Genomic DNA, 13,365 nt, shown 5'->3' on the forward strand with positions numbered 1-13,365 from the left:
TTGAATCCCCTAATTACTTATGTTTTCATTTAAAATGTGTATTATTGATATATTCGTATATAGCTATGCATTATCAAACACAAACGTAATATATACATATGAAAAAAAAAAAAAACTAATCTAGGTGAATTCGTAAAGTTTCATAGAACATTTCATTGTCGATATTCAAACCGTCACAATCCAATACTCATCGTATTTTTCTCTTTTTATTTTTCAGCTGCGCAAATTCCACATCGAGCAAGTGAGTATATATATATATATATATATATACGCTTCATACGTACTTCATATAAGTTAGTGAAATCACTCGGAGACTAAAATAAGAAAAAAAAAAAAAAAAAAAAAAAAAAAAACGACAAAGAGAACAAATCTATAAATTAATCAAAACTGGAGACAAAAAATTTTGAAATATTGTATACTGATATTGAGAATTCGTAAACAGCATGTTCGTGATCGTGAGCCATAGCCAATGGCAGTGTTATAATTTAGTTGAACCCGAAATCGTGACGTTATACACTCGAGAGTAACTCAGCTCTGCAGAGACGGATATAACCGCGGGCATAAATTTTGCACGACTTAAAATTAGTGAATCCCAGAATCGCGCAGAGTTATCAAGTTGCCCGGGTAGGAAGATACTCGATTGGAATCGGGTTATAATAATAATTCTTCAGATTCTTGTATATCGATGGGGATATTTAAGTATATTTTAGTAACGGACGATTTTGATTCCTTCTGCAGTGATAAACGTTGAAGGAAATTCCAGTCGGAAAACTTTTTGGTAATGAGGGAATATTATATTCGTACGCTACGAAGAGTTCTTCAAAGATACACAAAAATAAAAAATTCTATAATCAAAATTAAAATAAGCTTAGCTATCGATGCTACATTTCAAATCGCCTCTAAATTTTTGAAAATCTATCAGATTCGTTTGATTTCACTCTACGATACCTAATTTTATTCAGGAGACTATATTTTCTACAAAGTAACTGAAACAGATATTCTTTCTTTCATGGAATCAATTTAATATTACCATTTACTGATCATAATCATTATCGATGCAATTTTGTAAAATTAAATATTCAGTAATTTCGCCAAGATAAAATAAAAAAAAAAAAAAACAAACACTTTCAGTCGAACTTGTCAGAAAATAATCTTCTGAACAAATTTACCAAAATTTTTAGCCAATTTTGAAATAATTTTTTGCCAACTGACCTCATCACAGGTAATTATTTTTTGCGAATACTGATCCGATGAATTTCAAAATTTCATTTACTTCACGAGGTTCTCCAACTTATATGACGTATTTCAAAATTTTTTAATAATTTCCACGCATTTTGCACGACGCGGGCTGTGAGTTTTAAACAGTCGTAAGAAAGGCTCTGGGACGGATTTCCTAAACGTTCCTCCTTTGTTTTCGATCGTTTCAGCATGCAAGAGGAAAGAAGAGATGGTGACCCAGGCCGAACACCAACAGCCCGCCCCCAAGAAACCACGACTGGTTTTCACAGACCTTCAGCGCCGTACTCTACAGGCTATTTTTAAAGTAAGCTTCTTTGTCCTCCTGCGCTACCTTCCACATAGAGAAATCGGTAAAATGACTTTTTTTTCTTTTTTTTTTGAAAAATGAAATCATTTTTATCAAGTCTGGAAGTCAGGTATGTGGAAGAAAATGTTTGCTCGATTTAATAGAAATATAGTGATTACAGTAATAATTTGGGTTATTGAGGGAAGCCATATTTATATGAATCAAGGAGACATTTTTTCAGCCATATTTGGCAAGCTCGGTAAATTATTTTTCATACTTTAGACCAAAGCTTCTTTTCGAATATTTATAGGTACAAATTTCAAAAATATTGATAGTTTATAGATAAGTCAAGTATTTGGAAACTATGACCATAAAAACAGAGTAAACAGAATGGAAAAACTGTCACCACGTCTCGAAATAGTAAAAAACTTGGATTTATCTGTAATTGTATTTTACCCTTTAAAATTTCGATTCGCGTTATGCAAAACTCATTGGTCTGAGGATATACACACATGGCGGCATTTACTCACAAGCTATAAGGAACATGCAAAGGGGGAAGAAGCATATATACAATACGCGGTGTCCGCTGGCAACTTCCACATTATCGATCTGTCTTGAATAATTTCGCTTCTAGTTGCAACTTCTTAGCTAGGCCTTCAGCTTTCCCCGCATTATATACATACATATTCTAGGCCATCCGCGAGGTTACACATGTGCAGGTTAGAATGCAGAATTCAAGGCTGTGTTGCACCTTGCTATGAAAATTTCAACCACGGCTTCCAGTCGCCATTTTGCATTATAGTATTTTCTCCAACACCTGTTTGAAAAGTAAAGTCGCCGATTTCCAAAAATTTCCCTAAAATAACTTTGGCGCATGCGCAAAACCGAGCTGCTATATTTTGAACACTATCGCTTTTAATGGTGCATGCGCAGTTTTAAATAGTTCAATTTTTCGGACCGTGTCATTGAGCGTTAGTTACCTAACCCCAATTTTACCCATGGCCAATAGAACCTTTGTTGCACTTCTTAAATTAAACTCTCGATCACAGGTGTTGGAAAAAATAGCGTATGTCATACGTGCGGATGAGCGATATCTGAGTCCGATGTTTACAGCACTCGCCTTGGCTGACGCTGCTAACTTCACACTGGTTGGAAATCATCCACCTTCCGCACTCGTAACACAATATACTGTATTCCGAAAGTTGTGTATAAAAAGTAAAGTGGAGAGTGAGAAGGAAAGGTACATAGATAGATAGATAGATAGATAGATAGATAGATAGATAGATAGATAGATAGATAGATAGATAGATAGATAGATAGATAGACAGGCATATATACAGACAGATTGATAGATAGTTAGACAGATAGATAGATAGATAGATAGATAGATAGACAGATAGATAGATAGATAGTTAAGCAAATAGTTGGGCAGATATATAGATAAATAGATGAATAGATAGACAGACGGATGAACAGGCGATAGATAGATAGATAGACAGATATATAGATAGATAAACAGACCAATAGATAGATAGATAGATAGATACTTAGACAGATTTATTGATATATCGATAGATAGATAGATCGATAGACAGATATATAGATAGATAGATAAATAGTTAGATAGGGTTTATTATGTCCATGGCAATGTTGGACATGAATTAGAAACACAAATAAAGCAGTAACAAAAAATAATAAGAAGTGTAATAATATAGAAAAAATAAGAAAAAATAGAGAGAGAGAGAGAGAGAGAGAGAGAGAGGGAGAAAGAGAGAAAAACAAATTCGAAATTTAAGCCGTGACTAAATTGTTCCCCGCAGGAAACGAAGAGGCCGTCGAAGGAGATGCAAGTGACAATCGCGCGTCAGCTCGGACTCGAACCAACGACAGTTGGCAACTTCTTTATGAACGCGAGGCGGCGTTCGATGGACAAATGGAAAGACGAAGACCCGAAAGCCGTTGCTGTGGACGAGGGTCAATTGTCACCGACGATTGGCCTCGGATCTCGGCAAGCATCCGACGTTTTGTGACATACGTCCGACCACGAGGAGTATCACGACGAGTCCCCCGAAGAGGATCTGCCCTTTTCATAAATCTTTTTAAAACACGCTGCACGGAGGCAGCCAGACAAACAAATGCATCCGCGATACGGAAAGTGAGAGTCGTTGTTCGATCAAAGCAGACAAACAATCGAAAATAGACGTACGGGAATTCATTACTACGAACGATCTGTGACTTTTCAATTCGTCGTTATTACTGCTATTATTACGTGTTTTCTTTTTTAAGTTTTTTAAGTTGTTTTTTTTTTCTTTTTTTTTTTTCGCCAATCGCTATTGTACTTAAAGTGCCATATTTTTGCCATTTACATATATTTCATTACTATTATTATTATTATTATTATTATTATTATTATTATTATTATTTAGTGTAGGTAAAGATGATTTATTCCTATATTATTACCGTTAATATATCAACATTATATTAATCTTATTTTAATAATAATATATATTGTTACGTATGTATTGATGATTATCATAGATAGACAAATACTTCGTTCACAATTATTATATAGGATAATTATGCAGCTAGTCTTTATTTCTCGGGTTAAAAATCATCTTTCAAAGATGATCCGTATATTGAATACATATTATAATATCTAGTCAAAATTTCGTTGCTATTTTTTTTTTTCGTTTCTCGTTTTCATTATTTTATATTAATTTCTTTCGTTATGTATTCAACGGTACAAAACAAATCGTAAGTTGTGCATAAATATCATTTTACATGCATATCGAATTGTAAATCGCGGCGTCGAAATCGAACAACGTACTCGAAATTTTCATTGTGGTAAGTGCAGTGAAAAAAGATTAAGGAACACAAAGATCGACTCGTTTTAAAAACTCCTCGCTGGTCGCCCGGACAAAAGTTATATAACACATGTATAAATTATATTACAATAATTTTACAATAAGTATAATAAGTATCAGTATAAGAATAGAACATTTGTATAATGCACATAGCGATATTATATAGTGTATAATCGAGATAATTTGAAGAAAAACAAAACAAACAAACAAACGATAATTTAACAAGAAACCGGAATGTGAGGATTTAAAATAAAAAAAAAACGAAAGGCAAAGAAGAATAACGAATATGCTGAAAGAAAGAGAAACAATTATTATTATACATATATATTACAAATCGTTGTAGCGCCTGTGAGAATAATTATTAATTGTAATGTATATTTAAAACGAAGAGGGGAAAAAGCAAGAAATGAAAGAAAGAAAATGATGCAGACATGCTTGTGACACGTTCTTAAAACGCGAGGCAAAACAATCACACTCGATATATATATATATATATATATATATACATAGATAATATATATATATATATATATATATATATATATATATGTATTGTTGTACATAAATTATATAATACAATATATTAATACATGAAGAATTTGAATTAAAATAAAATGAATACATACATACATACATACATATACGTACGTAAATACAAAGAATAAGAATAACTTAGTAAGAGCGATGATATAATTTGAATAGAATAGTAATAACAACAATAATAATAATAATGATTATTATTATTATTATAATACAATTAAATAGAAGAAGAAAACGAAATCGGAATCATGATATATCCGTATATATACATATATATATATATATATATATATATATATATATATATATATATGTATATATGCGAGATAAATAATCATTATAATAATATAATGAAAATTAACGCGCGGTGATTAATAAATTATTAATTATTATTCATCCCTCGGAGAACGATACATAAGTAAAGAAATATATCATTGCGTACCTAATTGATTTTTAGGTAGGTATATCATATTATACTGTACCGTATAATAAGTTGCTATGCGTGTGCTTGATAATTACACACATACGTTATACGAATATTATATACTCAAAAGAATAATATAAAAAGTAATAAGGAATGAAATTTAATCGAATAAACAAGTAAACGAGTGAATGGATTGCAGACGGGGGAGATAATAAGACAGCAGGAACATCGATTTTGACGAGATGTAATGAAAAGAAATCAAGGTGAATTTGAATTTTCTGCAAAGAAAACACACAAGAAAATAACAATAATGATAATGATAATAATAATAATAATAAAATTGAATTTAAAAAATTGAAACACGTACCAAAAAGAGTAGCCGTATAATATATATATATATATATATATATATATATATATATATATATATATATATATATATATATATATATATATATATATAACTATGGCGCTCGGGTTAAGATCATATATAGTACAAAATAAACATATATATATATATATAATACAAAACATTATTATTATTATTGTAATAATTTTAATTTTAATCAGAGATACAAAATAAGAAGAAGAGACAAAGAAAAACAATTAACGTTTGAAATAATAAAAACAGTGTATATAGGTATATTGTATACTATATACATATACAATACATATACGTATTATAACAATGCACGCGACCGATTCACCGAGATTTGAAAAAAAAAAAAAAAAAAAAAAAAAGATATTAAAAGTGATAAGATGAAGTTGAATAAGATGACGACGAAGGGGAATAATTTGTTAAATTTAGGTATATTGTGTGTATATTCTATACATAGGTAGAGGTATATAGGTTATATACATGTTATATACCTGTCAATAGATTGTGTAGGTATTTATGTATGTAATTAATATTAGTAAGCAACATGCAGACGAGCGATTTTTTCACTATAAACACACACACATATACATATATAGATATAAATATATTGAAATTTGAATTATATAGAAAAATAGAACGATGAAGACGGAAGTAAATTTTCCTTAGTCAAGACACAGATCGAGCATTTTGAACAGAGTCGAATCAACCAAATCGTGCGGTGAAATATATCGAATGTCGTAAACATATAGTGCAAAATAATAAAAAAAAAATGAACTGGAGATTCGATGAAACGAAATGATAGAAAGATCGAGAAAAGGAAAAAAAAATTCTTATATCTCTTAGCCACACTCAACACAGTTAAATCGCAATTTGAATTAACCGCGCTACAGAAAATAAGTAGAAAATATCAGCGTACTGGTCAGACACAGAATGACAGTTACACGGCAACGCGCGAGCTGCGCGCGCAGGCTATTGCGCAAACGATATATCGAAAACGACACGGAACGTTCGATTTTTGAATTCATTTATTAAATATCAATTCTATCGGTGTACACTTTCACGTTAAAGAGAGGAAAATAGATTAATGATATTCCCAACATTTGTACAGACTGCAAAAGTGGAAACAATATTTTCAAAACCAGATCATCAATAGTTACGAACTATAAATATAGGTTATATTTTGAAAAAAAAGTTTAAAATCGATGCCTCTGTTTATACGGTTAATGGAGAATTTTTTTAAAATGGATTAGAAAGAAAGAAAACAACAAAGTCAGTGTAACTCCCGCCTCGTCGTTGCCATACGTACTATACACCCGTACATACATAGATTATGTATATAATACGGAATATATTATACATAATAATAATAATCTTCGGTGAGTGAAAAACGTTGTACGATAATTCTGTAAATAAATTTATTATAGTTACAAGGAAAAAGAAAATATACAAAGTAAAGATAAAAACAACTTTGTGTAAGAAATAAAAGAGAGTAAAGTTAATGGGAGTGGACAAATAAAACTGTGCGTAACGCGATGGCGTCGATTATTGTTAATATTATTATTATTATTATTATTATTATTATTATTATTATTACTGGTATAATATATATATATATATATATTCATACGACAGGTGTTTTGTTAAGAAGCAACAGGTTTTAACTTGACTCTAGGTAGAGGTGCGATATGTAATCATGTAGGTATGTATAATGTATAAAAGTGGAGACGCGTATAACGTAGAATAGTGAATATACAATAATGAGATGTATAGATAAACGCATGTGAACAAAGGAAGAGAAATAAAAGTAATGATGATAGTAGTTGTAATGATAAAGAGGAATAAAAAAAAAAAAAAAAAAAAAAAAAACAAATTGAAACTATAGTATAATATATTAAAAGTAATAATCATCATGATGTATAATATAAGTATAAACAAATAATATATTATACTATTGTTAATGAGAATTATTATTAGTATATCGCTAAAATTCTTGTTTATACGTTTGCGCGTGCGTTATTCTATCCCCCTGTGTGTGCGAGGTTGAAGATATTGTATAGGTATGTAAATTATATACGATCAAGAATTTGCATTGTTTGTTGCAAAAAGAAAAAAAAAAAGAAGAAAAAAAAGTAATTAAAAGAAAAAATTTAAATCCGACACTTTGTGCAGAGGAGCAAATATTTTACGCAAACAACCGAATGGCATCGATTGTTGTTTGAACCGCCATCTTGGATTTGATGTTTGTTGTTCTTTGAATAATCGAAATCGTCTTACAGCAGCTACGATCACTAAAATCAAATTGATTTACTTGAAAAAGCTTTCCTATCTCCTGCGAAATCCGTTTAAATTTCATTTAAAGCCAATAAATGTGTACGAATAGTTAAAATTTCAACCGACACACGAGCTTTCGATTTCTTTGTGGTTACCGATTTAACAAAATTTTTTACATCATCATCATCATTTACAAAATTCCAATCCGAATAAAGTTGACAATCAAAATTTACCACCAAAAATTGTGTCAGAAGTGAAATGATGCGAAAAGAAAAAAAAAAAAACAAAAACAAAAAACAATCGTTATAGAATCGCACACGCAGACGTAAAAGAAATTAGAAACGATCAGCCATGCGGCAAACTTACTTAATTAATGAATAAATTGTTTAATTGGTTGATGGATGGATTGATGGATTAATTGATTGATTGATAAGAATTGAAATTTATTTCGTTGCCGTATAATATAAATAATAATAAAAATATAGCAGAAGACAGCAAAGCAGACAGAGAACACATACGGAAAAATACAATAAAGAAAAAAAAAAAGAAAAAAAAAAGAAGAATAAAACGAACAAACGAACAATTAGAATTAATATTGAAAACTTATTTCAATAACATCTCCATATTATATGTTATTATTATTATTACTATTATTATGTATAATATGAGTTATGCATTGACAAGTTTTTCAGTGCCGATACATATTGGAATGCAAAAAAATGGGAAACAAGAAACGTTTATATAAACTTTTGTTAACCAGTCAAGGACATAGGCATTATGTATGTGAAATAATGATTTCTAACAGAAAATCTTTTTCTGAATCGTGTGCGTGTGTGTGTGTGTGTGTGTGTGAATACGTGTGTTTTTAAATGCAATGATATATACATATTATACATACGTATATGTAATTGCTATACATAAATACATAAATGATTATTGAATATTTAATTAATTAACAAACATTGTAATAGACAACAAGTATAACTTATCGAATCGCGAGGCTTGCGCGGAAAAGAATATTATATATATTATACATATATTAGAATTGATTTAAATAATATTCTATGAAGCACAAAGCACTTATGCAGCAGTTGCTTATCAATTTACATATACATATGCTAGCCAATTTTTATTTATATCAATCTTTTTATTTATTTCTTTTTCTCCAACAGTTCGGGAACGTATTTATTTTGCCTTATAATAAGCCTGAAATACAGACAGATTAGAGGAACGTTAATTATCGTTTGGAAACGAGGAATAAAAAAACAAAAATATATTCCGCTTAGTCACGTGCATATATATATAATATATATATATATATATATATTTATTAGGGTGAACCAAAAAATGTTACTATTTTTTTTCACTAATCACCGTGAAAATATCGTTCGAGATGACGACAGCAAAATTCTGTAAAAGATTTTCCTGATTTTCCATTTTCTGTATAAGTAATACAAGTAAAATGTTTTTTTTTTTTTTTTTTGAAATTTTGTAAGAAATTGAACGATCTACAAAAAAGGTATCTTTCGATTTTTTTAGTGATTCTACTGGTTCAAAAGTTGATAAGAATATAATAAATTTATGTACGATATTTTACCTTGAAAACTTATTTCTCGTCAAGTGATCGTAAATTTCGGGAAAATTTCGATGTTTCGGTAAAAAAACGTAACATAAACTTTAAAAAGTATTATATTTCGTTCATTTTTCAATCATTATTTCATACTAAAAACTTTTAGAAATCGTCAAATTTGACGTAAGTAATTTTTAACCTTAAATAACTTTTAAACCAGTTGATTTATAAAAAAAATCTCTCAAAACCTTTTTTATTTTCTAAATCCTTCAATTTCCTACAAAAATATCTATTGCACTTAGCGATACGCCAGTCCGTTGTTGAGTAATAAAATTCCAAAATAAAAAATAAAAATAAAAATTTCCCGTGTCATTTAAACGGAAAATGGAAAATCGCTAATAGGCACAAACTTTTACAAAATTTTTTTATCGTCACCTTGAACTATTTTTTCACGCTGACTAACGAAAAAAAAAATTTTCATTCATTTGGGCCACCCTAATAAATAAATATATATATATATATTTCAATGTATAGTCATTCCGTTTACCGAGTATTATTATTATAATTATAGTTATCATTATTATTATTATTAATAATACTATTAACACACTGACTTATGTCACAAAGAAATATACATAGTACAGCGTTATTTATTGTTTATTTGTATAATAGTATTTATCGATACGCTTGGCGAATTTTAAATAGATTACACTTATTACCTATAATTTTATCGATCATACGTTATGAACACCTGATACAGTTCGTTTACGTTTTGAAAAAAATCTAGACGAAGGTAGAATGATTTTTTTTTTTTTCTACTTTTTTATTTTTCTTTCTTTTTATCTTTTTCCAATTAATTTTTCTTTCCGTATTTAAAATTGGACTCACGGAGAAAATGAAAAAAAAAAAGGTTCAAAAGAACAACAAAAACGTGTATACATTTATATTATCATTGATACTCGCACATATCTCGTAAATTGTTATACAGATGAATGGAACAAACGATATTTCAATTCAATATTAATATCGGTCACATAGATTTGAAAAAAAAAAAAATTTCTTTCATCTATTTACTCCGCGTTTTTTTTTTTTTTTTTTTTTTTTCTTTTCTTTTTACGGGTTTCTTTTCTCCCTAAACCGCATCACAGCCGATTATTACTATAATATATATATATGTGAGAAAAAAAAAAAAAAAAAAACAGTTCGCACGACAATAAGGAGTAACGATTATTATACATACATTTATATTAAATCTAATTAATTACCGAGAGGAGTGAACAAAAGCTAAGTAAAAAGAAAAGTAGGAAATAAAAATAAAAAACAGAGGGTAAAAAAAAAAAAAACACAACACAAAATTGCATTAAAACAAAAAAAAAAAAAAAAATGATGAATAAACAAAACAAGGTGAAAAAGTGAAAAAAGTAGTGAATCGCTGTGAGGTAAAAAAAAAAGACAAAAAAAAGAACACAAGGAAAACAATAACAATGCAAATACTAAACAATTGTAAATTGTTACGATCATATTATTATAATTATAATTATAATATAACGATCGCGGCGAATGAAAGAGATCGAGAGAAAGAAATAGCATGACGTAGGAATAAAAAAAAGTGTTTTTTTTTTTTTTTTTTTTTTTTCTTTTTGTAAATCAAGACAAACTAGACAAGAATAACTTTAATTATAAAATATTTTAGCAACAAAAACGTTTGACGAGGAAAAGGAAAAAAATAAATAATTTCTTTTACTTTCTATTTGCCATGAGAAGTATTTTCGAGTACTTAATACCGTATGAGTATATAATTTAATTAAAAAAATAAATAAATACATAAATAAATAAAAAAAAACAAAAAAAAGAACGCGTCGCAAGAATTATACATAGACGTAACTAGAAGTAGGTTTATAATATAAGTAGACATTAATATCGTACTTAAGAATACTGAAAAATTGAATAAAAAAAGAAAAACCAATTAAAAAAAAAAAAAAAAAAACAGTAAATAAACAAACACGTCAAAAATAGAATTTGAGAGCTAACGAAAATATAAAAGAAGAAAATATATAACAATAGCAATGTATTTTCGCCAGTTATCGTTTCGGTGTACACATGATGATGATGATGATGTAGAGCTGATATACTTCAAAGACCACATGAGATAACATCACGTCAGTAAAGTTAATAATTATAAAAACGGTTATCATTATATACATATTCATATATTATATTATATATACTTACACATTGTAATACACACCAAAGGATAGCTTAATCAAATAACGATTATTATGAATTATTATTTATTACTTTGGTATTCGGTATATTTATTAAAGACAAGAGAAGAATAAGAAAAACAAAAAAAAATTAAACGAAATTAAATTAAACATGCAATTACCCGCGGTTATGAACCTCAATTGTTTTCTCGAAACGCGATAATCGGTATAAAAAATATCCTTATACTGTACTAATGTAATAACGATATCTCACTATCGGAATTCAATCATAAAATCATAACACGTAAATTCTCGAACTGCGGATTATAGTATAATTTTTGTTTTTATTATTGATTATCGTTGTTGTTGTTATTATTAATATTATTAATATTATTATTATTATTATCATCATTATCATTAACATTTATCGCGATCCAAGTCGCAGCAGGAAACTATATATAAATAATTTGTAAACTATATAATAATAATAATAATAATAATATGTTGACTAAGTTTTACAGAAAAGAGCTTATTGTAGTCGAGAATTAATATATTTAAACACAGTTTAAATGGTAATAATTATGATATATACATATACATATATATATATGTTTACATTATTATATGTATATATTATATAACTAACGAGTGTAGCACTAATATATATATACAATACATATATATATATATATATATATATATTATACTTTCTTTAACATACTATATCTTATTTATAGTATGTACATATATGTAGGTATGTATATGCAGTATGTATACATAGTTAATATGCACGCATCGTGTGTTGTATACCTGTATGATAATAATTGACATTATGTACTTTGACACTTAATTACTAAGTAATTAAAATTCAATATCATTACTAATTATTTTTTACTTTATATACATATATACATATATACATAATTACATTCGTATATCATCTAATATTCATCTGTTTCTTAAAAACTCGTAAGTAAATCGTTAAAAGGGGAAATATTTTCTTATTAAGGGTATGTAGTACTCTTACACTTACCGACCGAGAAAACTCCCCTTTGTTTTACATATATTAAATGAAAAAATGAACGGTAACGGTTCAAATTTTGACAGTGCATCGCTTTTTCGTTGCGGAAGAAACCACACATTTTTTTTTGATGACTTTCGGAATAGCAGTAACTTTTTTGAATTCTGCTACGAAAAAGCAACGTCAAAATTTCAATCATTCCCGTTAATTTCTTTTTTCAATATATGAAGAATGAGGGTGCGTTTCCTCGGTGGGTAAAGGTAGAAGTACTATACATACCCTTAAGTTCAAAACTCTGTCCCGGGAAAAATAGGGAATAATAATAATGTTAGTTTGGATTTTCTAAGACAAGGTAGGTGAAAATTGGCGAAAATTGCAAAACATGTTGATACAGAACTTCGCGGTTAGACGCGATCAAATTTTGAAAAGTCTCTGAACGCAGATGTATTTAAGAAAACTGAGGTTTTAATTCATTGAGATGTTAACTAGCTTAAAACGACAGAATTAATCGAGAAACGGTTAAAATAGTATGAATTTCTCGAAATGTTGAGTATCACTTGTCAGTAG

The 13,365-nt window shown here is 28.5% G+C and overlaps 1 protein-coding gene across 3 annotated transcripts in view; it reads left to right on the forward strand.

The window, feature by feature from the left end:
- Window positions 1-3,734, forward strand: part of LOC124411459 (one cut domain family member 2-like) — a 40,594-nt gene extending 36,860 nt beyond the window's left edge. For 2 of the 3 annotated variants that reach the window (XM_046890563.1, XM_046890564.1), the window contains 3 exons: window positions 218-241; window positions 1,428-1,543; window positions 3,346-3,734. In XM_046890563.1, coding sequence (XP_046746519.1) covers window positions 218-241; window positions 1,428-1,543; window positions 3,346-3,555 — 350 coding nt within the window. In that variant the 3' untranslated portion in view covers window positions 3,556-3,734. The remainder of the gene's footprint in view (window positions 1-217; window positions 242-1,427; window positions 1,544-3,345) is intronic. The other variant, XM_046890565.1, reaches the window with a different exon arrangement.
- Window positions 3,735-13,365: the final 9,631 nt, after the last annotated feature.

Source organism: Diprion similis, chromosome 10 (assembly GCF_021155765.1).
Source record: "Diprion similis isolate iyDipSimi1 chromosome 10, iyDipSimi1.1, whole genome shotgun sequence".
Lineage (NCBI taxonomy): Eukaryota > Metazoa > Arthropoda > Insecta > Hymenoptera > Diprionidae > Diprion > Diprion similis.